Genomic DNA, 27,278 nt, shown 5'->3' with positions numbered 1-27,278 from the left:
GCTGTGTCCAGTTGAGCTCTGATGTGTCCCTCCCCTGACTGCTGCTGCTGAGCCTCTGAGGACTGAAAACCTCACATCCATCCTTTACCTGTGGCCACTTCATGCTGTTTAGTTTCAGTCCCTTCTTCCCTGGTACAGGCTACATCTCCCTCTGACCATCCTTGTTTCCTACCTCCAAAACAGCTGTGGGGATTTCACACCGTTCTGTGCCTTCCTTTCCCTCACCTGGAGCTAAGACAACTCTGATTAACCCCAGGGTTCATTAATGCCCCTGTAGCATGAAAAGTGTGATGGGAACTGCTGTTCTGGTTCAGTGCAGCACTGTTTCAGCAAGGAAGCAGCATCTTTTCCTTCCTGTTCCCTCCAGGAAGAATGAGAAGGCAGCACAGGGTAAGAGTCCCATCGGCCTGGTGGTGCACAGAGGATGCAGGATACAACAGGGTGAATCAAACTGCAGCCAAGGAGTAAGCACAAGCTCGGTGCAACCTTCCTGTATCCCTGTGTTACCCAGAGCTGCTGTTGATTCCTCGTTGGGTGCTGCACACCCTGCAGAGGTGCTCGTTTATTTGTTTAGCTGTTCTTTGATGCAAAGGTTAACCAAATCAAACATCACTGATGCGGTGCAAATGACAGAGGGCTAAGTGGTGTTATCTTTAATCACTGTCGGTGTCAAGGAGAACACTCGAGTAGTGGGGGCGCAGGTCTGGTTTGGGGGGGGGGTGCCAGCTTGTAATTTATATTCAGATGGGGACATCTAGTGACTGCGGGGACACACTGCAAGGATGTGGAGCAACAGCGTCAGCTTAAGCCGGTAAATGTTGAGTTCAAAGTCTAAGGATTTATCAGCTCCGGTTTTGGTCCGCACTTGCATGTCCTTAAGGAAATAAAGCAGCTTAAATGACCTGGAAATATGAAGTCGGAGATAAGCAGCCAGGTAAAACAAGACAGAGGAGGTGGAAAGAGGCTCATGGGCACTGAGCATCCCTGCATGGTGTAATGGTTCCCTGGAAACCGGGAAGACACAGGCTTGGTCCTGGCTCAGCCAGATTGCCACCAGCCTTCGCACCCCTGCGCAGCACTTGGAAGGCTCAGATGGTCCATTTTAAGCAGATGAAGTTTTGTTGGTTTAATGCCAGTCTTGTCTCCCCCTTTCCTCCCCTTAATTCTGACTTTGGGGACCCTGAGACATGCAAACCCCCATCTTTCTGTCTCTACCTTCTCTCTGTGAGTTTTCTCACTTAGTTCAGTTATTACTAGAAGGAAATGGTCTGTGGGTTTGGGAAGTTTTCACCGCTCTCCTACATGGTAAAACGGTTGCACTTCAGTTCTGAATAGGCTTCAACTTCTACTATTGTATCTCTCTTCCCACTGTCTACCTTAATTTTTCTTTCCCCTTACACCTGCTGCTATCAAGATCTCCTACATATACATTTGAAATGAATCCCTTATTTCCCAAAGCAGCCCTTGCTATCAGCTCTATTGGTGGTGCCAGTAATTGCTTCCTTCCCCTTCCTATTAGTTGGTGAGACACCGTGGCTAATTTGTGGGTACACTGATAAAAACCAGAAGTGTCAGGTGATTACACTGAAGTTGATGCATGAAAGGTCAGGAAGTGATTTTTCCCCCATGGAGTTGGTTTATTAAGTTTATGCCTTTCTGAAAGTGTAGCAAGAGTCCCTGCGACTCCTGGATCCCTGACACACGACCCCAGTGCCACACTCATTCATGTTCCTTGCTGTTTGCAGGGATCCTGTATGCATTAATTCACCAGGAGCTCTGGTATAGGACATGCCCTTGCTACCTGTTCGCAACCTCACCCATGTAAGGTTGACCTGTGGTGCCAAAGACCCTGTTTCCAGCTGACTGGTGGATGGATGTGGAGAAGTTGCCCCTAACTGTACCTGGGGCAACTGTATCTGTAACACCCACTGTATCTGGGGCTTCTTCCCTTGCTGTGCCCCCTTACAAGGCAGTGGGAATGCCATAGGCATCCCAAGGTGAGATGGAGAATCAAAGGTGTGTGAGTAGGAAGTAATGCACCTCATTGCTCAGCTGTAAAATTACCCCTGTGCCTTGCCCTTATCTGCCTCAGGTCAGCCCTGGAGAGCAAGGATTCTCCCTCCCCATCCCTACAGCATCTTCTACCATGCCCCAAGCTCTTCAGGATGCTGCCTGCCCTGTATCACAAGGGTTCACTTTCTCCATCCAGAGGAGAGGGAGAGCAATCTGATCCCCACAGCACCACCTGAGGACAGATAAATAGTTAGGCATTTATTGTTATCTCTAGTCTCGTCTACACAGTGCATAATAGTGGGGATAGGCCACGGAGTAATAAAACACCACAACAAATATAAAACTTGCAAAACACTTCCTGCCATGATCGGTGATTAAAAGATAAATAAATCCCAATGACTATCTGAAGTATAAAACCACTTACAATTTATTGCCACAGCTCTGATCCTTAGCAAGTTCATCACTAAAGAGATCACATGGGGTAGCGTACTCCGCCTTGTTGAAGCCTCTTCCCAAGTTCAACATAAAATGACGAATAATAATTTGCACACCATAAATTTACCAGCACCTTAAACCTGTCTGTTCACTGAATTACCTGAGAGAGAGGGAGCTTTTCACAAGGAACAGTAAATTCATAAAGCCTGAGACAGGTTTTGCTGCCTGATGTTGCTTGGAGAAAAATCATAATAATAACTGGTCTGCTACCTACCCATTCATTAGCAGCAATTACACTGTATTAGTGGTACAAATTGCTATTGAAAGATGTTACCAAGCTAGAAGCCCTCAGTTTAATTGAAAGCACTTTTTTATTTGATTACTAATGGCCCTGTGTTATAACATCAATGACCTGCATGAGAAAATTGCTTCCCCAGAGGGATCTGCTGGAAGACGGAGCTTCCCTCCTGCCCTTAGGAGCAGTGGAGGCTTCCATCTCCCCAGGGAAGCCTCTAGTGCTCAAGGGGAGGTAAGGAAAAAGTGGTCAAGGATTTTTTCCATTCCCAAAGGACAGAATTTTGCCAGAAGATCTAAAGGAACTTGGGAGTTGGTGGTAAACAGGAGAGAAGGGCTGGTGATATGCAGGAGGCAGCAGCAAAGAGAGGGCAAAGAAGTTCCATGTCTGCAGAAGGATCATTTTACAACCTCCAGCAAGGAGGCTTTCACCGTAAGCCCATCACTCCGTAACTGGGTATATGTGAGTGTTTGGGGGGGTTTTATTGTGTGCAGCAGCTTTTGTTTCCAAGATAAAGATGCAATTAGGTGAAAGAAAATGCAGAGAGAGGCTCATCGCAGGCTTCCATCTTGCTGCTGTTGGCGATCCATTAATGAAGTCTAATTACAATGTCAAAAACCTGTGTTCTAGCCCAGTGACTAATTGACATTGGAAATGCAAGAGCTCTGTTGTTTTTTTAAGCCAGGAGAAGGGAGGAAAATGAATTGTTAATTAGTTTAGTTCTGCTTTATCTGCAACACAAAGCAAAATATTAGTTACAGAAGCAATTCTACTCCTGATGACAGATCTTGGCCCTCCTCCTATTGCAGAGTGCCGGAAAAACAGTCTTTTCTGTTTGCACCTGCAAACTATGGCCTAATCCTGTGTTGTGTTCCTTGTGGAGGGCTCTACTGTGTGAAGTAGGCCTGAAGAAGGCAAAAGGTTTGCTTGGATCGAGGTTTCAATGAGTAAAGACCACAGTATAGAGAAATAGGAAGATTGTTGCTCTGCTGATTAGATGGGATGGATGGAAGGACAGGAAAGATAGCTAGGGAAAGACAGATACAGTGGTATGATCTCCATAAAAACTGAAAAGAAGAACTGCTATGTCTGCATGCAGGGGTATTTCTTTGGAGCATCCAGGAGTATTGCTCTGAAATAAGTAACTTAGTGATTTAGACACCGTGTCTCCTAGGTCCTTCCTCAAGGTGGATTGGTGTAACAGCCCTTCACATCCCAATTTGAGTCACAAAGCCCCTAGGCATAGTCCTACCTGGATATAAGCCTCCCTAGAAAGGGCTGAGGATTATTTTGCTCCCCAAAGAAACGAACAGCATTGAGTTTTATGGCAGTTGTTGGGTTAAAGTGGCAATGGGCAAGGGTAGGCTGAATGCATGCGGTTTTCTTGTGGAGGTGAAGATCCAGCCCTTACTTTATATGAATCTATCCATTACCAGAAAAAGCCAGGTAAATGGCTTAAACTGCAGAATGACAATAGCAATATCTTATCATGTAGACATTTCCACGGGTGCCATGACAGGAATTAAAATCAAATCCATCTCTTAGTTCCTGAGACTATTAAATTTTACTTTCAAGGCATTTAAAGAATAAATAGGCATGTAAGAAAATGAGCGACAGGAGCTCATTTCCATCATTGGCAAACTGATTATAGCTGGGGGAAAAAAAAGCGAGAAAAAATAATGCTGTCATCATCTTATCAGATGGAAGTGAATTGCCTCTGATCAGCTGTTAAATTGAAGAGCCATGGGAAAACATGGGAAATGAGAAAACTAGAGCAAAGAGTAAGTCCAGAAAGATGTCAGGGAACCTGGACATTGTATTCCATGAAGACCAGATGAGTACTAGGCTGTACGAACATGGCAGAAACAGCAACTTTACTGGCCATAACGTTCTGTTGTCACAAGACAACAATTTCAACCTAGCTAAAGTCTCATCTCATTGCTGAGGGTGACAAAAGAGGCTCCCAGCTACCCCCATGGCTTCATCCCCACCTCATTGTGGAGATCAGCCTGACAAGCAGTGAGGCTTCCAGCCCCTGAGCTCTGGTTTCACGGATGCGTTTCTCAAAGCCCAGTTGCTTCCTGGATTTTCCTCTGGCCAGGAATTTTTGTTATCTCTTTTCCTGGCTTTGTCATGGTAAAAACTCCTCTGGCTCTTCCCAGGGCATATGGTGCTGGAAGGGTTTTTGAGCCCAGGCCATTACCCAGTGAAGCCATGGGGACAATTGTTAAACATTTCCATCATCTTTGATGTTTTCTGGGCTGTACTGGAACGCTGGTTTCAAACAGGGAGAGACGACAGAATCAGCAACAGGAAGGGTCTCAAGTTGCTCTATGGACTTGTTTCTTCTCTTGCAATGAAACGAAAGGTTATGCCAGAGAGGGACTCTTCATCAGGGACTGTAGCAATAGGACAAGGGGTGATGGGTTCAAACTGAAACAGGGGTAGTTCAGGTTTGATACAAGGAAGAAGTTCTTCCCTGTGAGGGTGCTGAGGTGCTGGCACAGAGTGCCCAGAGAAGTGGTGAATGCTCCATCCCTGGCAGTGTTCAAGGCCAGGTTGGACAGAGCCTTGGGTGACATGGCCTAGTGTGAGGCATCCCTGCCCATGGCAGGGGGTTGGAACTGGATGATGTTAAGGTCCTTTCCAACCCAAACCATTTAATGATTCTATGAAATGAGATGGAGGCTTTCCTACACTAACAAGCCTAAGGAGAGGTATTGTTGTCAGGCACCTACCTCAAAGCTTACACAAAGAAAGAAGTTAAATTCCCTTTTAAAATTTTCAGCAAACGTTTAATACTGACCCAGAGCACGTGTGCTGTGGTGACAGCTCTGACCAGGCCAAGTCATCCTCAAAAGCTTTTCACATAGTCTCAAGTATAAATATTTTGATACAAAAAATAAAAATATACCCCCCTCCAAACCCAAGCCCTTGTGCTCGTGGTCAGTGACACACCATCGGGCCATGAATGATCACGGCCTCTGTCCTCCACCCCAAGCCAGGCTACAGCTGTAGGAGACAAGCAGCGTTGGATGCTTCCAGTCCACTTTGCTTTGTTGTCTTGCCAGTGCTGGGAATCCAGGACCAGAAGAAGAGTCTGCAAGTTCTGGAGATGAACTTCCTGGCGTTGAAGGTGCTTAGAGGTGTGGGATAAGGAAGGAGCTAGTGAGCCTCAGGTTGACACAGCAATGAAGGCACCACATCACTGGCAGCAGCTCCAGCAGCAGTTCCCTGTGTTTTAGATGCTCACGACGTTTTGTAGCTTCAGTTGAGGATGTAGAGACCAGAGAGTTGAGGAGCAGGGGCACATCTCCTAGGGCTGGTGTTGACAGCACTGCCTTGTGCTACACAGAGCCACGGCCGCTGGCTCATTGCACATTATCAGGACTTACCCAGAACAGGTCTAGCTCAGGTGCCAGCTCACTGAGACATTGTGAGACCATTGGCAAGGGAAGCTGAGCTTTTCTTCTTTCTATATTGTACAGCAGCTATGGATAAGCCCAACTAGCAGCAGCACCCTACCCTATGTTGTCTGCAATGCACACTCAGAGCTCGTTACTATATTTCACCTACTGACAAATGCGTCATGCTTACAATAAGAAGCTGATCAGCGGCTCTGACATTTTACACTCAGCATCTGAGTTGATTTTAAAGTCACTTTGACTTTTAAATTAAATTATCTCATGCATGGGAACAAAAGATGCAGAAGAACACTCCAAGGATTCACAGAACTCGTAACCAAGTACTTGTTAACACACACATATATATATTAAGCTTTAAATCAAAACCAAATCTTTCCACTTTTTTAATATATGAATTCTATATGATGTAACACATTAGCATGGTCTAGCTCTCAGTCACACACAGTGCTCTGCCCATTATACAATGTCTGCTCTACTGTTCTACTTCTGCCCTTTTAAACAAATGCAGGTAGACTAGACTCTTTAAAGGAATAGAAGCTGCCATAGCACTGTGGCTGAGCTGCCGCCTGTTATGACTTGAAGGAGTTCTAGTTTTCATACATTAGGAAGGAGGGAAATAGAGTGTTTTGGGATCTTAGATGATCTTGTTCTCCAGGGCTTCGATCCTTTTTGCCACAGCTTCCAGTGAGCAAGAGTTAAGGGATAAAAAGGACAGTGCACAGTAGTGATTCATTGCTCAAGTCATCCCTTGGCTTGCAGAACGGGTAACCAATGGAGCTACCTTGCTGGGAGCAGTTAGCACAGGGATGCTGCCATCATCTTTTCTGGCATTTCCAGAGATGATGAGGTTGATGAACTTCTATTGAAGACAGAGAAATTTCATGCACAAATACTCACATGTACCTTTATGTTTATCATGAAAGGAAGAGTAAAAAAAGTGAGACTGATTGGGGTGTGTTTTGAGTGGTTGACAGAGAATTCCTGACCTTGAGCAGCATGGACTCCGTGATGAGTGGAGCAGGGAGCTTTGCTTAGAGCTCTATGGTGTGTCACAATTTTCTGCTCTTTTCACTAATTGCTTTTCATGATGTGCCTGGGAGCAGCAACCCACTGGGTGAGAACTACTGATTTACTCTGACCTTTTGCATAACATAAGTCGTGGATTTCACTCAATTCGTGTAAAGAGGAGAAAAATATACTGCACTGCACAGAAATGTGTGAATACATTAAAACATTGCTTTTACAATCATATTCTTTCCTTATTCTCAGTAATGGAAAATCTCCCCAGCCCTGTGTGAGCCACCCTGAGGGTCCACTAATTCCTCTCCCTGTGAGGATTGAGAATCTTATACACATCTTTTCTTCCTTTTCTTGTTTCTCTTTCAACCTCTTATTCATGCTCTTTGTGCAATATGACAGGACCACTATGCAGTCCCTCCAGCTCAGGTCAGATGGGATCCAACTCACCTCACTGGACCTCTCCACCTGAATTTACCCAGACCACCACCAGCCAGAGGTGGTTTGCTGTAGAAGACCCTCTTTCTCTCCAGTGTGTGCAGGGATTTAGGCAGCCAGCTCAGATGTTTGCCTTGTAGACATTTACCATCATAAAAAGAATTCCACCCATGGGGCTTTAATGACTGAGTGATCAGCTGCATGTGTGCACCAGCGGTTTGTCTGCTCACAGCCCAGTGTTAGCTCTCAGCCCTCACATTCCAGCCTGCCTCACAGGACCTGCAGCTTGCAGAAGGGAGCAGCAGCACCCCTTGCATGGCCCATGCTTCCAAGTGTCACGTTGGCATCATGTAAGCATCATTCTGAAACCTGACCTAAGTCTTGGTGCCTACAGCTCATTGCTGGCTTCCAGTGGTTTGCCATATTCTCCTTTGGGTCTATTTCTTTTTGGTCTACTTATTCTGTGTCAGACCAGTAGCTATTCACTCTGGTGCAGGGGCCAAGTGTCTTGTTTCCCAGCTTCCTGAACACCTACCCAACCTCCTTCCCCCATGGGTAGACTTTCCCCACTGGTCCCTCCAGAAGGCACAATCCAACCCGCTGAGTTCTGACCAAACACAGCTTCCAAAGGATATATTTCCTCTGCAATGAATTTATGAGGTCTTCTACTTTTGTCTGGAACTTCACAATAGATTTACATTCACATGGATCTTCCTCTGTGGATCAGAATATCAAGAAGATGAGTTAAGTGGCAGAAAAAAAGGATTAGATCAAAATCACTGAGACATGAGAAATAAAGCAAGTCTTATTTTCTTTATCAGAAGCAGGAAGGAAATCAAAAGGTTATTCCTGCTATTTATCTGACTGATCACTTCTGGCTTTAACCTCAGATGACTAGAAAATCTCACATTTTCTTGTTACATAGGCCAGAAATATTGTTATATTGTGTTACAGTGCAGAAATCGTCCTTCCTGGATTTCCATTTTCCCAAAATCCCACTGAGTTCTACTACTGATGCTTAAAGTTTGCCCCCAAAATTTGAATCTGAGCAAACACAGTGCTCAGAGCAACATCTGTCTTCCCAATAGCATCAGCCTGGTGGGTCATACTCTTAGCCATGTTTGCCATCTGAGAGTCAAGCCTTGTTTGAGCTTTGCTTTCCGTACTCCATTTCTTGAGCAGGCAGAGCAATGTGCATGCATCAGTTTGCTAATCTAGGTCAATAATGTGCATATAATCTTCAAGACAAATTAACTTCAACTGGAATAGAATTGAGAAAGGGTATGGAGATGACTGGGAAAGGAAAGGAGATGTTTACAAGACCACAGTGAGTCAGCTCAACTGCTTAGCAAATGGAAGGAGTAAATATGAGAAGAACTTTTTGAGGGAAAGGACATGACTTGCACAAAAGCACAACAGGATTAAACCAGTTATGAGTAAACTAAAGCTGGATATTAAAAGAAGATTTCTGGCCATCTGTTGATAAATACAAGCTGGCACTGGAAATCAAACACACACAAATATTTCCTTTCTTTTTTTAAACTCAAATGTTAAGCTTTTTACCAAAACTGATCTTTTGGCAAACAAACACTTTTCCCAAACTTTATTTTTACTTTATTTGTTTGTTTATTTATTTATTTATTAGAATGCTGAAGCCTTGAATGTATTTGCTTCCTCAAAAGACATTTAAATACAATATGTTGGGGGTTTTCGTATAGCTCCCATCATCTTGTTCTTGGGTCCACTCCTACTTTTTAAAGTAGCTGTGGCAAAGAGAGGTTCTATCTTGCAAGCCTGACTTCCAGGCTCTGCAGACACAGGACCCTGGAGGGTGTTGTCCTCCAGAATTCCCCAGGAGGAAAGGGAGGTCCCATCTTTAGGAATGTGGAGAACAGGGGATGTGCCCAGCATGACCCAGAACATCTGTAAGGATGTAAGGAGCAGAATCTGATTTTCCTGAGGCAAGGCTCCTAACTTCCCAAGTGCTTTTTCTCTCTAATATACACTTCGGGACAAACCCAGATGAGTCACCTACTGCTACCCACTAACATTTACATTGGTGTCTCTTGGTTTTAGCACAAATAACAATGTTTAGAAATTGCAAAAATAAAGGGAAAAAGGGGATTAACATTAGGCAATGTTTACTGTTGTTGTTCTAGTTGATGTTGTAGAGTGTCTCCACATCCCATGAGAGCAGCTCACATGGGACCATGGGGCACTCAAGCAGGTCTACACACTCATGGGAAGTAGAGCTGAGCTTGGCAGAGCTCTTTTGGGAACTGAATAAGCCCCATCAGAACTGGGTGCAATAAATCTTGCTGGAAACTGGAAAGTGACATTTGCCTTGCAGGATAAAACACTCGGAGCACCTGGATTTGGCAAGAGAGTGCCAGGTTCCTGATGGGCCTGGCACTAGAGCTCTCAGAAATGCTGCAAGGTATTCAACGCCTGGAATCAAGCTTGGGTGTTTGGGATTCACTATCATCTGCCTGATCAAGCAGATGCATTGCAAAGGGCCAATATTTCATAGGAGGCATCTGATTCCTTCAAAACAAAATATGACTGGTAGTTCTTCTTAAAATCATTTTTAGACTCAAGTTATTTACAGGTCAACACTCCTTAAATGTTAAGTTATTCTTTACCTCCTCTTGTCATGCATGTCTCCCACTCAGTCCTCTCTCAGCCTTTGTTTCACTAGGCTGTCCAAATGTGAGCAATGTAGCATTCATGTTACCCAAATTTATACACCTACAAGTCATGTGGAAGATATTAGATGCTTATTGCAACTTGAAATGTGTCACCCCTGTGGTGCCTGTTTGACTGTAGAAGCAGCCAGTGGCTAGTGAGCTTCAGCTCAGATGTCCAATTTCGTGCTGATCTTCAAGCCAAAATAAATAAAAAATAAATCAACCCTTAGCTTCTCTTTTAAGAACATCTCTCCTTTCTGTATGTCATTTTTTGGCTGTTCTCAGGATCTGGTACAGCCTGAATTCATAATTTCTGAAGAAGAAGGTAGAGAGGGAAAGGAAAGTGGAGAAACAGGGAAGGAGAAGGCAGTTTGTGAGAGAGGGAGATGGCTGAGGTGCAGGGGTGGCTGTGGTTTGGATATCCGCCCAAACTGTTGATGTCTCATGGTTCCATGTACCCTGCCAACAAAATACACTAAGAACAGAATCCTTTTTCCAACATCCATCTGAAGGGGCATTTTTGGCCTTCTGCTTCCAGCCTTCACGTGCTGGGACTGAACCCCCCTTCTCCCCAATCTCCCACTCTCACCAATGCAGATTTTCATTTGTAGCTTCTTCCCGATGTTGCTGATGGTTCTGAAGTCAGCCGTGTAGAAGTAGTGCTCGGCTACTGGTTCTGAAGCGATTTCCCTCAGCTCATCCTCGACGGCATTGCCAACTCCCACAGCAAACATCCGAAAGCCTGGGAGCAATGGGAGCCTGTCAGTTGGACAGCTAAGAAGCATCTTGCTGCTGTGGTACCCTGTCTGTTTGTATGTCCTTGCCCACCTTCTGGACCCCCGGTCTCCACACAGCTCTGCAAATGTTAACTGGAAATCACCCCCCTCACCCTCTACTATTATAGACTGCTTTCACCCGGGGTTTTGAACTAGTTTTGCAGGCAAAGTCTTACCAGAATTATCTGGACAATGACCACTATCAGCACAAGAACAATGTTTTGGAGATACAAGGAAGGACAGATGATCATAACACCCTGACAGGATCATACATCCAGCTAATATGGAAGCAATAACACAGCAAAAGTAAAGAGTGGAAGTTTTCAAAGCAGCCTGCAGCCACCATTCATCAGCCTGCGCAGGGACGTCCCCTGCGCCACAGAGACCTGTGGGTCAGCAAAATTGCAGCTGAATCTCCTTCTAAGATTGCAACTCATGTAGTCTGTCAAGAGCGACCGAATGCTGGAAGGTGAGAACATGCCCAGGTACTATGCTTCACTGCCAAGAAAGTGATTGGCCACCTCTGCCTTAAACTTGTTTCTATTGAGCTGAACTGCAGTTTTCCCGTTGATGTGAATGGTAATACAGGTTAACCCCTGTTTTGAAATATTTTCTGTACTTGTCCATGTCTAGACATGGATAATGCTCTCCCCTCCTCCCCCTTTTGCCTTGTTTTTCTACCTCTGGATATATACAGTAGTTATTTTTTTCCAGAGTTCTACTTAATGAACATCGTCGGAATCTCATTATAAGCATCTTGCTATTTATCTCCCTGAAATAACTTCTGAGCACGTTGGAGATTTCTGTGTAGGAACAAAATAGGAGGAAGAAAGAAGGCATAAAATTTTATCATCACAGAGGACTAAATCCTATAAATACAGTTTATAAGGACCTTTTGTTTTATAAAAGCTGAACATCCACATAACATGTCAACTTGCTTTGTAAACATCAGCTTTTCGTGAGCTCATACCTGAGCTTTTCTATCACATGCTAGCCCTTAGTCCCATCTAGTGGTGGAGCCCAGAGTTAAAAGGAAATAAAGGATTTAGCAATTCATGAGCCTGTTCACATGGGCTGCATCCATTTACCACAGAGATGTCAGAAGACTGGGAACTTGTTCAGCAGGTCAGCAAAGGGGCAGATCTCAAGCTATTTATACTTCACCCTGTTTAGACATATAAATATATCAATATGTAGCCACTGTGCACTTTTAATATTCCAGTAGAAGCTGGAGAAAGTTTCTTATTAGTGTGTCTGGGATTTGAGCAGGGAGTCCATGGATACCCCATTAATCCATGTTTCTGCTTCGTTTATAGTTTTATCTCTTCCTTTTCCTTTAGGCTGATAGAGCCAAGCCACACTTGGCCCTACAACTCCCATTGTTCTCCAAGGGGTTCTCTGATAGTTGGCTTTGCCTCACCATAAGTGCCACTGATGCTGACCTGACTTTCATTGCCAACATCAGACAAATCCTCAGCTTCTCCCTGCGGTTTCCTTCACATTTGTGTGAAGCATGCTAGACCAGTCTGCATCCCATACCAAATGTGCAAAACTCCGTCCTGCCCAGCAGAGAGACCTCCAGCAGACTTGGATCAAAGACATGGAGGGGCTGTGGGAACAAAAACAGCTGCTGGCAAATCAGGATTAGTCTGAACCCCAGTCAGAGTTGCTCCAAGTTCTTTATGAACATGCAGCCATAGTCAGGCAGCATCTCGACAAAGTCACTCTATAGTAACATGTTTCTATCCTAAAACACATCTCCAGAGAAAGAGTCATACGTAGGTTGATGCGAGGTGCAGTACCTGGTCCAAGGGAGAAACATGACACTGAGCATTAAGAAGACCTACCTAAGTCTTTGGCTTTCTTAGCAGCATCAGTGATGTAATCTTGTGACCGTCCATCAGTGAAGACTATGCCCACCTTGGGGACCCCAGGCCTGGCTCCATTGATGATGGAAAAGGAACTGTCGATGAGATATTTCAGAGCCTGGCCTGTCATCGTTCCTTTCTCCATGTAGGCCATTTTCTTGACTGCTGCTTTGATGTCCTTCTTGTTCTTGAACTGCCCCAGTGGAAACTCCTGTCTGACAGAACTGGAGTACTGAACCAGGCCGACTTGAGCCTGTTTGTCTGACACCTCCAGCGAGTCCACAATTTGGTTGATGAATTTCTTCACCAGCTCAAAGTTCTCAGGCCGCACACTCTTGGAGCCATCGATCAAGAAAACGAGATCCAGAGCAGATCCTGACCCACCACTGCAAGCTGAAGTAAAACATGAGAAGAAGGCAAAAGAAAACAGCAACTAAGACCCCAATTAATTACGCAGGAAGATATTACCTAAGTGTCATTTTATTGCTAATAGAAGAGGTTTAATCAACCGAAACTCAAACCACAGTTCACACTAATGTTTTCAAAATAATTCTTGGTTATAAGTGGTTTCCTTTTCTGAACAGAACACATCTACCCTGTCCCAGTCCTGTCCCCACCATAGCACTGCAGATCACAGCTCGGCTCCGTGCAAATGGAAATGATGACATACCATTGCAGGTCTTCCCATCACTGTTCAGTGTGAAACCTTCTTTACAGGCACAAGTGTATGCTCCTGGGGTGCTGACGCAGATCTGCTCACAGTCGTGGTCTCCAGTGGCGCACAGATCTGACACCACTGTAAGCAAAGGTGGAGGTTAAAATCAGAGACCATGCCAAGGCTTCTCAACCCAGCCCCTGCTCAGCTCATGCACAAAGCATGATATTTGTCCCATACATTAAGTAGAACTCAATCCATTCTGCAGCAAGACAAAACAGCAGAGTATAGTGATGGAAATACAAGGAGAGATTTTCAGAAGTCTCCTGACTCAAAGGCACAAGCAGGACTTCACAGCGAGGGCAAAAACCATCTGTCTGTTGAGCATATTACAATATACTTCACTCTCCAGAGCTACAGGATGAGGTTTGGTTTCCATCCTACCATCTGGGCTGGCCAATACCCATTTTTTCCAGCTATGTCATACAATTATGATGAGTGAGAACAGCCCCATGTACAGTTGTCTTTCCTGGATGGGATTCACGTGCAAAAATTCACTTCAGAGCCACCTTCACACATGCAGCTTTCAGATTCACTCTACAAACACTTCTCCTGCTCATCTTAACCTGGATCTGACTCCTGAGATGCTGAGCAAACAGAAGCTGGATGGCAGCAGTCTGAGCCAGCAGCATTCTGTGACTGACAACACAGTCACAGCTACAGCAATGATGATGGAAAACAAACTCGGAAGTAAACAGACCTGGTTGAAGCAAGTTCATTTACAAATACCAGGGAAATCTGTGCAGAAAACTGAGCATTGAGGCCTATCAAAAGTCAAGGGGCTCCTATTCATTATTTCAAGTCTTTTGTGTTTTGCTCTGCATGTGTTTTGTACTTCTTCTGGCCTTCCCAGTTCACATGTCTGCATATTGTGCCAGGACTGGTAGACCTTTCCAGCATATGTGTAGCTCATATCATCAGGAATATCACTAACCATGCAGATGGCTGTAACACTGGACTCTCAGGTTGAGTTCTCTGAAGCCTACGGAGATCTTATTAGTCAAACTAGTGGTTAGACTGCCAAGGGTCTCCCTTTTTCCCATGTGTTTGCTGAGTACTATGGGAAACAGCTTGGACAGTGCTGCACACTCCTTCCTGCTGTCAGTACCCACAAACCGTGCTTTGCAATAGCAGGTGGTGTTTGGGTACATCTCCAAGGATGGTTTTGTGCAGCTGCTTGCATAGCATGATAACAGCCCACTTGGCAGTTAATGTGCTGCTATTCTCTGTTAGCTGTAATAATCCTTAGTGCGGCGCTTCCCTTGGATGCACCTCTGAGGGTTTTTACCACAGGGAGCACTTTGTCATCTGCACGTTAGGAGCTGGAAAAGCAAGGCACAGAAAGGATTGTTTTTTCTCTTTATCTTTTGGAATGACATCAGTGCCAGAGCTTCAAAACACATTGTCAGGCCTCTGTGTCTCGGGCTGACTCCTGACTCTGGGGCAGCCAACTCAAACTCCCACAAATATTCATGGCCTGGATCCCACCTTCTGAACCTTTGTCTCTATCCCTTTAGTATAAAGTATTTGTTCCGCCCTTTCATGAGCTTCTGGTGCAGCGACACCTGATTATAATACACGACTCACTTCATATGCAGTATTTTCCTCCTTCCTGCAGAGGAGGAAATTTTCCTCTACAAGAAGCTGCTCCCCCTCCATCATTTCCAGCCTGAGAGTCGAATCATGAAATTTTACATCTCTGGAAGAAATTGGTCTCGGAGAGTTTTAGAGGTCCATCTGTGTGTATGTGTTTGCAATGCCTTGCCATAGGCACCGTGGTGTATCACACCTTTTAAAAGGTGTTGCCACACTTCTGCGCTTCACCAAGATGGGCGTGCAAACCCCCCCAGGCCGCTCTTGCTGACACATTAAATGGATATTTATAGGCCACCTCCTACAGTCTTGTGGGTACATTTGAAAGTAATAAAGCTTTCTCACTCCATTCACTAGTTCATGTAGGAGTGAGTATGTGTTTGCAGAAGAGTCAGGCTCTTTATATGCTGTGCAGAAAGGTGTTAGATACTGCACCAGCCAGAAGAGTCTCCTGCCTCACAAGGCTTGCAAAACCAATAGCATAGTCAGCAAAGGCGGTTCAGCCTCTAGCAGGAAAATGAAATCATTCCTTGCTGAAGTGGGAATTCAAAAGACAATACTGGTGGGGGAAATTACAAGCCAGATTCTCAGAACTGCCCAGATAGGCTTAAACATAAGGCCGATTATTGTAGCTCTACAAAGAACATGTTTTCCAGGTTCTTTTTCAATGCCTCAAGGAGCATATGGGTCATGTTTTCAAACTGGAGACTTCCTTAACTAAACCAAGAAATTCCCTAACCCAAACCTGAAATTCCTGAAAGGCAACTTCAAAGATCATCTGTCGTTCCTACTGCTTCATGCTCCTGCAGACCCAAGTCCTTGGAACAAGGAAGCAGATGGATGAAGGATGGTCACACATAAAACTCCCATGTGAAAAGCTTGCTGGCAGCCCCTCGCAGCTCTTGGCTAGGAACCCAAGGGTTGTGGCAAGGACTTACCACAGAAAGCTTCTTGAAACTTGTGGGTCAGCTTCTCTATAACACTGTAGCTCTCCACATAGTCCACATGGTCATCCTGGGGCTGGCTGGCAATTTGCCGCAGCGTGTGCATGTCCACCCGGCCAACCCCGATGGCAAAGATCTCGATGCCAGCTGCTCTGGCCCTTGCTGCCACATCCTGCACTCCATCCTGGGGACGCCCGTCGGTCACAACGATCGCCACCTATGCAGAGGAGGGCAGAGGCAGGGTGGGTGCTTGAACGGGTGTTGATATCACCATAGCTTGTGGAACAGGCTGGGTTAGTAAAGAGTTTCTGTTTCTAAAATTAAGGAGAAAGGAAATGCCACCCTCTCCTCCTCCTCTTCCCATTCTTCCTGAGATCACACAAGTCATTCTTTTATGTGGGGTTTGTTTCTTTTTAGGCTGGAAAGGTTAAACAGGGACCTGGCTGATTTAGTTAAGGGACAACTGGTGCTTCTTGCCCCTGAGGAAACCAAAGTAAAGGTTACGTTCTTCATTGGTAAACTAATGCTCAAGCCAAACTCTAACTATCTTCACGAACCCCCAGCTGGCTCTAAGGACAGCTCTCAGTGTGGGATTAAATCCTGAGATTAAAGAATCTCAGGAAATGTCATGGAAGCATCATGAGATGAAGACTTTCCCCCATTTTATAGATGGAGAAGCTGAAGCAGATAAAGGGGAAGAGATCTGCCTAAGGTCATGCTGTGTGTCAGCGCCCAGTTACCTTGTTCTGCAATAAATAGCAGAGATAGATAGAATCCTACCTGTACTAACATCAGCATTAAAATGACAGCTGTTTTAAGCTGAAAATGGATTTCAGCTTGGCTCAGATGGAGCCCTGAACCAGTGGAAAATCTCCAAAAGTCCTGCTCCTGTTGCTAGTTTGTCCATTTTCCTCTTTATTTCTCTTCTTCATTGTCACAAAACCTTAATTTTTGTTCTTTGCCAATTCATCTGCTCCTGCCACTTTTCCTTACAACTGTTTTATTGTGACACCACTGCCAACTCCAAAGCCAGTGATTGGGTTGTAATGCAGTATGGAGAAATACAACCAGCAGGAGCAGGTGAGCTGCTAAGCAGAAAAAAGCTCCACATTCCGGGCGAATACCCTCAGCGATATAGAAAGTAAAGAAAGATCAAATGAAAAATGTAACTGGCAGCAACAGTGAGTTCAAATGAGCCATCGTCTGGTCATTAAGGCAGTATTTGCTGTTCTCCTCTATGCCATATATGCCCTCCATCTTTCTGAAGATAAAATCAGATCCACCAGCTGCTCAGTTAGGACAGTGTGATGGCTGTTTTACATCCTTGGGTGGATGGGCAGGAGTGGGGTTCCCTGCCCCACACATCCAAGGGGTGCTGGACATGCAGATGAAGTGGCTCTTTCCCTCTCTGCACACCCTTCTGCTGAGGCATGGATGGATGGATGGATGCTGCAGTCATCTGCCCCAAAATACCACTGCAATACTAATCTGCTGCCCTGTTCAGAGCTTTCCTTCTATGCAATACTTGGATGAAACAGGAATAATGTAGAGCTTTTCAGTCTGGAGCAGGCCTATAAGTTCAGGTGTGTATCCGCGCTTCCTAAGGGCTACAGAATCAAAAATTCCTAGTAGCATCACTATTCTGTAACTGGCTGATTCCAAAGGAATCAAGAAATAAACTCGGGTATTTCTCTTCTGCTTGTGGCCAAAATAAGGACAAGTGTCACCTGTGGCAGATGTCAGTGTGTGAAGTAAAGGGGAATGAACATGATAATCAAAGATAGACCGAAAGAAGCACTGGGGTTGGTTCTGGACCATCAGACAAGCCAAGGAGCAAAGCCAGCCATGCAATCATGCTTTCTGCCAGGAGAGAGAGCCCTCGACTCAGCAGCTCTGCTTCCTGCATACACCCAGCAGCTCCAAGATAGGGGCTGCCAATTAGAGCTTATCAAAAGCCAACGTGTCAGGAAACAAGATGTATTATCAAGCAGCTTCTGCGAGCAACACCACCCTGTGAACAGGTTTCTGTCAGTAGCTGCATATCTTTCTTGCAGTGTTTGTCACAGGACGGAGGTGTTGCATGTCCTTCAGGCATTTCTATGTCTAAACAAAGTGATTCTCCAGGCTTAACCAGTTCCTTTCATTCTTCCCATCAGGGTGGCATCTTCACATAGGCCTGAGCCTCAGATATAATCCAGGTGTCTGGTTAGCAGCATCCACATCTGGATCTGATAGAAAAGATCTTCATAATTCACCTATGTGAAAATCTACTATTGAACACTCAGAATTCATGTTGCTGTTGGAGAAAACAAAACTCCTGGGTACAAAGAGTCTGGATGAGGCATCAGGAATTCATCAGTGAACCCGTGGCTATAAAGAATGTAATAGTGATTCAGAGCAAGAACCATTCAGCCAGGGAGCCTGTCTGTGACCAGGCCCTGGTGCTTACAGACAGAGTGTAGAAAACAGAAGAAGTATAACGTGATCTTGCTTTCATATGTAGTAATCTTGACAATCAGGAAATCCTCATTTTTTCCTAGAATTCCCCCTCTAGTCAGCTGCGCTCCCTGCCAGCCTGCGGCAGTGAGTTCTAGTGTGAAAAACCCCAAGATCCTGGGGTTCTTTAAACCTACCTCCAAATAACTTGCGGCCACAGGATCTCGGTAACTCTCTGTGTTGTGACCTTGCCTCATTTAAAAAGCTGAGAGTCCTGGAATGTGCCTTGTTTGGTAAAGAGACAGGACAGAGAAAAGGAGCAACCGCTGCATCCCAGAGAGGCTGACACTGCTCTGCAGCAGAGGGCTTGTGGTGGCCTCAGCAGGTAGCCAAGGGAGCAGGAGCAAGAAAGGGTGAACACGTTTGCTCCTGAAAGAGCTGAACAGGATATTCAGTTTTTCCCTAAGGAAACTCATAACATTTTGCTTTTCAAGGTCAAAACTTTTACCCATGTTAACCACCACCTTCCGTTTTCCTGTCAGTCGCTAACTGGATCCTTCATGTGTTGCTTCTGTCATATAGAAATCCCCCATGGTCTCATGACACAATTTATTCTTGGTTAACTAAGGCACCAGAGTATTCCCAGGCATCCCTACGTATTCACATTTCAGGGTAGACAATCCAGCAGCTAATGAGGTAGCTGTGTCTCATTATGCAGTGTGTAAAGTGAATGTTGCAGCAGCACTGAAGGAAGAATTGGGCAGAAAGTTGAATAAGCCCTTGATTTTCGCAGCAATTTGACAACCTATTTGCTGTTCTTCCTAAAGAAAGATAAAAGTATTTGGGCACCCCTGTAGTTTTTGATGAAAGTATAAACAGACTTAGCTCTGAGCTCCTACAGAAAGAAATGGTGCTTTTCTCTGTCCTGGGGTGACATTTACCACACAGAGCACACAGCAAGATCAGATGATGATCTTGTGATGTTTTGACCAGTGTCCCACATGGTTGACAAACATAGCACAGATTTTCACAAGGTCTTGCTGGATTTGTGCTGTGTGAAGGAGCAAGGACCATGTCCAATGCTTCTGGAAGCTTCATCTCCCTAAATTACTGCATGACCTATTCATCCTCCCAGGCAGATGACTGAGTCACCTTGAGCAGCATGAGGATGACAGAAGGGAAAAGTTTGCTGGACTTCAAGACATCGTGGAAAAAAGCAAAAAATAACCAGGGAACTAAGGAACACAATTGGTTGTGGAGTCTTCCACCTCAGAGACACTCAAAAACCATCTCAACACGGTCCTGGGCAACCAGCTCTAGGTGGCCCTGCTTGAGCATGGGGGTTGGTCAGTATGACTCCAGAGGTCCCTTCCAGCCTCAACCTTTCTGTGATTCTGTCTGTTGGATCAGCTCCAAAGCAGAAGGGAAGAGGGAGAGGCATACAGTGATTTTATTTTCTTCTTTTTTAATGCCTGAGATAAATCAAAACCCCACTATTATTTTGCTTTTTCAGATGTCCAGGAAACAAGGTTTTCGGATGACAAAGCAACTTCAGAGTTCTTTGTACCACTGTCCACACAAACATTGATGCTTTAGCCATCCACAGAATAAATTAGATTTGCTTTTTAAGAGTTCAGATACTGAAGCTAAAGGCTTGTTTGATATATTGGCAGGACATAGCAGCTCTTACGTGCATTGAGATGACAGGAAACAGCAAGGATTGCAGGAGCATGTTGGGTGAGTTGTCTGGCAGCCCAGCTGCAGAATTGACAAGAGCAGGAAGGCAGTACACGAGGAATATGGTTACTAAAATGGTGTGGAAGAGATTAGTTAGATAAAGATCCAGGCATTTGCACTGACATCTCAGTGAAAATGTCTCTTCAATTTACAGTAATGGTCAACGCTGCATGGAAGGAGTCAGGCTGTATTAAGAAATAAAGTATTACAAGAGTATTGTATAAATCAGGACTGTGATCAGTCCTGACCTAAACACAATCACCTTGTCTTAAAATAGACATTGGGGAATTAGGTAAAGACAGGAGAGGATAAAGAAACATGGTGAGAGTGGCATGAATGGATTGCATAGTGGTCCTAAAAGAAAGTGCACCAAAAAGATCCCATTTGAAAGGTAAACAATAAGAAAACCAGTGAAGTCAGTGGGAGCTGCCTTCATGCAACAGGACTAGAAGTCAGACCCCTCCTTTAGGATCCTTCATTCATAACCCAGGTATCATCCTAGGTGCAATGACTGCCACAGGTTTCCTGTTTCTTGACTTCCCTCATCGATTGGGTTAGGATGTCTGCCCAACTCAGAGAGTTGAGGACTCTGGGGGTGTTGTTGGAGCTACGTCAGGGGTGTGATTGAAGTGGGATCGCTGGTGCCATGGAGGCCACTGGAATTACTGGAATATTGGAAAGAACAGCTGACTGGTTTTCCCTACAAGTAAATCTTCTGGATGGATGAGGCTAGAAGGGATGGAGCCTGGGAAAGAGCTACCTCGATTTGTCAGATCCCACTTAATGGCAAATTAGCAACTGCCTGAGATTTCTGCTGATGTGCAGCCCTGCAACAACTCCCAGCTTTTGGAAAAAAGCCTTTGTGCACTAATTGGCACCCTTCAAGCACCTTTATCCATCTATAAAGGTGCTCAACAGCTTTGAATGGAAGTCTGATGACAGAAGACATGGAAATGAATGCTGTAATCATCTCCCTAATGAGAGCTGACCATCTCCAAGGAAAGGAGCAGCATCCACCTCTTTCTTGCTACTACATTTACTGTTACATAGTGGGCAGCTACTGCTGGTGCTGTAGGAGTCAGGACAGGCTCATCTGAACCTCTCTCCTGCTTGGACCATCTGGCACTTATGGACATTGGAACAATGATTAATGGAGTGAGATGAGAAATAAGCATTTTGCAAGAGTGTTTTGGAAGTAGTGAGCAGTAAATGTCTCTTTTGCCTATATCAGTACTAAAGAATTGAAATGCTTCTGTGGTCTGGCATTCAAACCACTGGGATTTTTTGGTGTTTTCTTTATTATAAAACAATTTCTGCACTTCAATCAGAGTAAAAATTTCTGAAAAGCAGAAATAGATATTATCATCCAGATATTTTTCTGTTTGCTTGCTGCAGTTCAGCTGTCTGGGTTTGTGCTAAACAATACCCAACAAACCCAAATGTTTCCCATTACTTTTTTCCTCCTGGACATAAGGGCAGTGTTTGTGTGTGGCCATGGATGATCCTGCTTACGGGAGACCTGCATCCCACATGGGAGCTCAGGGCTTTCATTTCCAGAGCCTTTCTGAGAGCAGTGGGAGTGGACAGCATGGATTGCTGCTGCCTCTTCTGTGGCCATACACGGGCTTACTGCTGCTGGAAAAGCAGGAAGAAGCAAAACACACCTTGGCAGCAACAGGCAGTTGCTTGAACCTCCAGAAAATAGCAGATTTGAGTTAAAGGCTGAATCCATACTTAATGTCTTTGAAGTAGTTCAGTTGAATGAAAACAGTTAGTCTTGCACCTAAAGGGTTTTAAAGCTCTTTACTAAAAAATGGTGATAATAACTCTATAATATTAATAACGCCTTGCAATTTTGAAGTGATTTCTTTCAGTAAACCTCAAAGACTTTGACCAAAAAACTCAATGTCACTTCATTTGAATAAAACTCGTTGCAATTAAGTCTCAGAGTTTGCCTGCAAGAGCTGAGCTGGTAGATTTTGCACCAGGTGACTCCTAAGCTAATGATGTGATCATGATGGCTCATCAGATGAGCTTCTCATTCTGCACCTGATTGTCAATGAGACTTAGTAGAAGTTTCTTGAAGTGTATTTTTCTCCTGTTATTACTTTTGTTTTTCTTCCTATCGCATCAAACCAGACTTAGGCTAAAATTCAGAGAATTTCCCCCACTCTGCAATAAGAAACCATATGAGGATGGAATCATTCATATTTGCAAGTTGCTGATAGTTCAACATGGTGAGGGGGCACACAAGACCTGGTCTAGTGGAAGGTGTCCCTGCCTGTGGCAGGGGGTTGGAACTGGATGCTCTTAAGTCGCTTTCCAACCTTAAGCATTCTATGATTCTAAGATGCTCACTGATAATCCTAGCATATTCATGCCTAGGAAACCTGGCTGAGATCATCATTACACAGCATGTTCGTGATATGTTGTTGCAGGCACACTGGAAGCAGGGAGCCATGTCCCAGAGGACAGACACTCCAGGCAGAGGGGAGAGCTTGTGAAGCTGGATTAAATTTACCCTGAAAACTTCTGGCCATCTCTTCCCCAAAGAATGTTGAGCTTGGTTTTCAAGATGAGTTGGGCGGTTTCCACCTTTCAAAGGTTTGCCACCTTTGACAATTAGCCCCCTTTTGTCCCCACACAATCAAAGCACAGAGAAAATCTCCTTTTTCCAGCCACTCTGTGATGAGGCACAAGAAAAAAGGAGCTTCCAAGAAACAGATAATTTTCTCACCTTATTAAAATTGGGAGACCTCACCCTGGCCCCTTCAGAGTCACTGAAAGCCCGGCTGATGGCAAACTGGATAGCCAGGCCAGTCATAGTCCCAGTGGAGAGTGGCTCTATCCTTCGGACCGCCTGCAGGAGCGCAGCTTTGGTTTGGTAGGTCTTGAGGGAGAACTCGTTCTTGACAGCACTGGCATAATTGATCACACCCACCCGAGTGGAGTTGGGGCCCACGTCCAGCCCCTCAATCACTCGGGACATGAAGACTTTGACTTTCTCAAACTCATTCGGGCGCACGCTGCGGGAGCTGTCAATGATGAACACCAGGTCGGTGGGTTTGGTTCTACACAGGGTGCCTGGAAAGGATAAGGAGGGAGGAGAAAAATAAAAGAAAAAGAAGAGGAAAGGATCCTAGGAGGGAAAGAATGGTTTTGTTAGAGCGTAGAGGACCTGAGAGCTTCAATCCTTTCTCTGCCTGTCTCAGAGAGGCCAAGCGAGACCACTTTAACCTAATATTCCTAAATGTTCTTTTTCCTTTCATAGGAAAGCATCCGTAAGAAAAGCACAGTTACTGGTTGACAACATGTACTTCTGAGGGAGCGAGGTGATGAGACACTGGCACTGCACTTGCGGGAGCAGGTTACCCACTTGTCACCCCAGGCTATTGCTAATGTCTACATGAAACCTAATTCACTTACACCAGCACAGAGGGAGGAATAAAGCTGTGAACTGAAGCCTGTGTGTGCACTTTGGCATCAAACAACATCTAAAAAGGAGTTATCACATTTCAGACATGGATAAGCAATCCCCATGGATATTAATTAATGAGATTATATCTTCATCATGCGTGACCAGAAACAGGCATGGAACTCAGCAGTTCAGATTCAGCTGTGGATTGAGATACCCAGATTAACTAACCACCATACCATGAACGAGTCTCGTGTTGTTCAGCTATGGACTAATAAATACTGTAACACAGCAAAGCCCAGCACTATTTTATTTCTGTGAGCTGGTGAGGGACAATACAATAGAGAGATGTAGAACCATGTAATTGATAGTTAATCTCTACAACCCCATAGTAAGACATGAATATCCACTGTAAAAAGGAAATGGCATAAACAGGAAGCATTAGCATTGCAAAAAGCTGAGTGATTTTATTTTGGTTTTAATTTCTCATTTTCATGCTGTTTCCATCTCAATTTTCAACTGTGGCAAAATATAAAAAGGACTGGTATTTTTTATGGTTTTCTAAATGAATTGTCCCATTTCCCCCCCCCTAGATCTATAACATTCTGTTCTTTTAATTTCTTTCTGTCATTTAGCTTGTCTCTGTAGGGGCATCAAGTGTTCTGTTAATATTTGATTTCTGCTGAGAGGGACGATATAGGTTATATCATAAAGGAGATTTCTGTGGACAGATTTTTAAATGTGAGCTTTTGGGCCAACAAATCTGTTCCAAATGATGACATAAATATTATAGCTAGTCCTCGGTGTGAGATGTAATGGAGCTTTCAGTCTTTCAGACAGATAAAAATAAATACCCTGTGATAGATCCATAAAGGATATAATCAGGTTAGTTTCCTGAGAGACACTAATGCTGAATGTGCTTCTGGCTCCCAGAAAGGTCTCTCTAAAAGATGCTGTGTGGGGAAGGGAAGCGGGCAGTGCTTACTTTGTCAGATGCTCTAGTTTCCACTAAAATGCAATATAACCTTTTCCCATGTGGGTGACTTCCACTTTGTCACCATAATTCGTTGCAGAGGAAGGAAAAACTCAGTTGGCAATCTATCTGCAGCATTGCAAATCCCTTTACCAGGGGTTGCTTATGCCCATTTTACAGGTGAGAAATGAAGGTACAGAGAAAGGCTCAAAGTCTTGCAATCAGTTCTTTCAGAAATAAAGGGCAGATTCCCCTTTGCCACTGTAGCTAATGACTCTCCTCTGGTTTTAGTGACAAACCAAGTAAGAAAAGTTTTTTTTCGCCTAGAAGCAGTTGGATCCAATAGAAATTTTGAAGATTTAGTATTTTTCTTTATGGATGCTCGGTGATTTTGCCCTAAATAACTTTTTTTAACCTTTTTTTATGAGAGAGAAGTATATTTCAGGGAAATGAAGAGAAAAGAAGGGATATCAGATGAGAGCTGTGGGATTTCAGCCTGTCTGGTCACAGCCCTGGTGCACACATCAGGTCTGCAGGACAGGCCTTGGTTATCTCCAGGAGGTGACAGTCAGTCACGCTTGCTCTGATTGACATCTTGACTCAGCATAGTTTATCTTAAAGTTGAATTAAACCAGAAAGAAAATGCTCCTCTATTTTTAACAACATCCACACTTGAAGTTCTTCAGGAGTAACTGAATTTCATGCACCGATTTAGCAGAAAATCTGTCTTAGAGCATCTTTGCCATGTTCATTAAAAGAACAGGAAACCTGCCTGGTAAGTCAGAATTAGAAGGTGTTTATCATAAAAACAGCGATTGCTCAGTCAGGCTGAGTTGAATGACCAGTCTGTTTAGTTTCCTGCCTTCAGTAGTGCTTAATAGTTCTTCAGCAAAGATAACTCTCCCTTTCCAAATTACTGAGGAGAAACTGCTCTGTATGTCGGAAAACTCCCCTTCATGAGCAACAGCTAATGCTGCAATCACTGTCACGCCTGTTTTACGTTTGTCAATCTGCCCAGGTATATGCATTATGCATCATCATAAGATCATTCAAACAGTTTTAGAACCCAGCAGTAACTTTTGCCTTGGCCTCCTCTCCTGCAGCGAGTTCCCCAGGCTGGCTGGAGCCCCAGCAGCATCCTGCTCCTGGCAGAAGAGAAATGCTTCCTCGCTACCAGACCCTCCAGCCTTTCCCTTTGTGTTTGGTGCTTGCTGACACTAATTGCAGACTAGGAGTTAGATACCGTGCAAACTAAAGAGCAGGCAGCTCATCTCCCATCTGGCTGCTCCACACCCCACTTGGAAAGACAAACAGAGCAGGATTTTGCTCAAGAACGGATGAGGTAAAACCTCGGAAAGGCCCATCCTCAGCAACCTGACCCAGACCTTCCTGCTCAGCGAGGTTAACCAGAGCTTGGGGTGTCTGGCCAACTCCTCCTCAAGCTCCAGATAAAACCAGCCCTCTGCAGAGCTGTGGAGAGGAAAAGCAGTTTTGGAAGGTAGAAGAGAACCTTCCTCCTGTCTAAGCCTCCTACAGCCCCGAGACTGCTGCTATGCTGGGGGCTCAGGCTGACCTGCTGCCACCCTTGCTGTGCCTCTGTGCAGACCTCCCACTATTTCCCTAAAGCAGTGTAAGGAGCAGAAGCAAACACATCTCCAGCTTTTGCTGCCTTGGGAAAATATTTGAGAAAGCTCCTTTGCTTCCCTGACTTGATGTTGGGTATTTCTTCTTCCTTCACCTCCTTCCCAGTCCCAAAGCAGGCTGGTGGCAAGGACTGACACCATGCATCCCACTGCTGAGCTCCCCACTTACTTACCTCTCTGCTGCGGAGGTGTCCCATAAACTCCATAGCTCTGGAGGAGAAGCAGCAAAGAGATCAGCAAGGCAGAGAAAATCCTGTCCATGGCTGTGGAGGAGCCAGTGGCTGGATGCAGAGTGGCAAGCACGAGCCTTGGCCCAGATGTATTAACCTGCCCTTCCTCGGGGAGGCATGGGGCCAGCCCCTGACACGTGTGAAGGGCTGGGGGGGCACCGAGGGGAGAGGGACAAGCAAGGAAGACTAGGAAATATTGCATGAAGTGGGGGGGGGGGGGGGGGGAGGATGTCCAGCCCTGCCGGCCCCCATCCCCTCCACAATGGCTTCATTGCTGGTGAAGGGGATGGGAAGCTGTAAAGAGACCCGCAACAGCATGGTATGTGGAGAATCTGGGACCGTAACAGTGGGACCAGTGAAACCAGCCCTGGGGAACTGGGGTTAACTTGTCAATCACCAGCTCCCGCCTGCAAACCCTGTGCTTTGCCACAGTAAGCAAACGATCTGCGGTGTGTCAGGCTCGTGTCCTTCCTCCGGCAAAGCCCAGGGAAGGGTAGTGGTGGGAAGGGGGGCACGGGAATCGCGTCACACAAATCATCCCTTTGCCAAGTGCAGGGCTGGAAACCAGCCTGAGGGACCTGGGGACTTTGCTGCCTTGGCATAGTTTGCAGGCAAATGCTCGGTTGTAGGAGGAGGGG

General features: G+C 45.1%; 1 protein-coding gene across 1 annotated transcript; it reads right to left on the bottom strand.

The window, feature by feature from the left end:
- Window positions 1-6,750: 6,750 nt before the first annotated feature.
- On the bottom strand, window positions 6,751-26,671 carry MATN1 (matrilin 1). Its single transcript, XM_030504332.1, has 8 exons — window positions 26,584-26,671; window positions 23,117-23,463; window positions 16,201-16,423; window positions 13,625-13,750; window positions 12,934-13,347; window positions 10,900-11,052; window positions 8,259-8,339; window positions 6,751-6,852 (listed from the first exon to the last, which is right to left on the bottom strand). The coding sequence occupies exons 1-8, from the start codon at window positions 26,669-26,671 to the stop codon at window positions 6,803-6,805; spliced, it is 1,482 nt and encodes a 493-aa protein (XP_030360192.1). The 3' UTR covers window positions 6,751-6,802.
- Window positions 26,672-27,278: the final 607 nt, after the last annotated feature.

This window comes from Strigops habroptila, chromosome 12, assembly GCF_004027225.2.
Source record: "Strigops habroptila isolate Jane chromosome 12, bStrHab1.2.pri, whole genome shotgun sequence".
Taxonomy (NCBI): domain Eukaryota; kingdom Metazoa; phylum Chordata; class Aves; order Psittaciformes; family Psittacidae; genus Strigops; species Strigops habroptila.
The sequence above is the reverse complement of the archived record's forward strand: the minus strand, read 5'-3'. Positions and strand labels throughout refer to the sequence as shown.

What these genes read in the sequence shown, in the direction of transcription:
- MATN1 (XM_030504332.1), bottom strand. Translation starts at nt 26,671, where the DNA reads ATGGACAGGATTTTCTCTGCCTTGCTGATCTCTTTGCTGCTTCTCCTC. An exon ending in GACACCTCCGCAGCAGAGAG is followed by an intron (nt 23,464 to 26,583) that starts GTAAGTAAGTGG and finishes TATCCTTTCCAG; the next exon opens with GCACCCTGTGTAGAACCAAA. An exon ending in GGTCTCCCAATTTTAATAAG is followed by an intron (nt 16,424 to 23,116) that starts GTGAGAAAATTA and finishes TCCTCTGCATAG; the next exon opens with GTGGCGATCGTTGTGACCGA.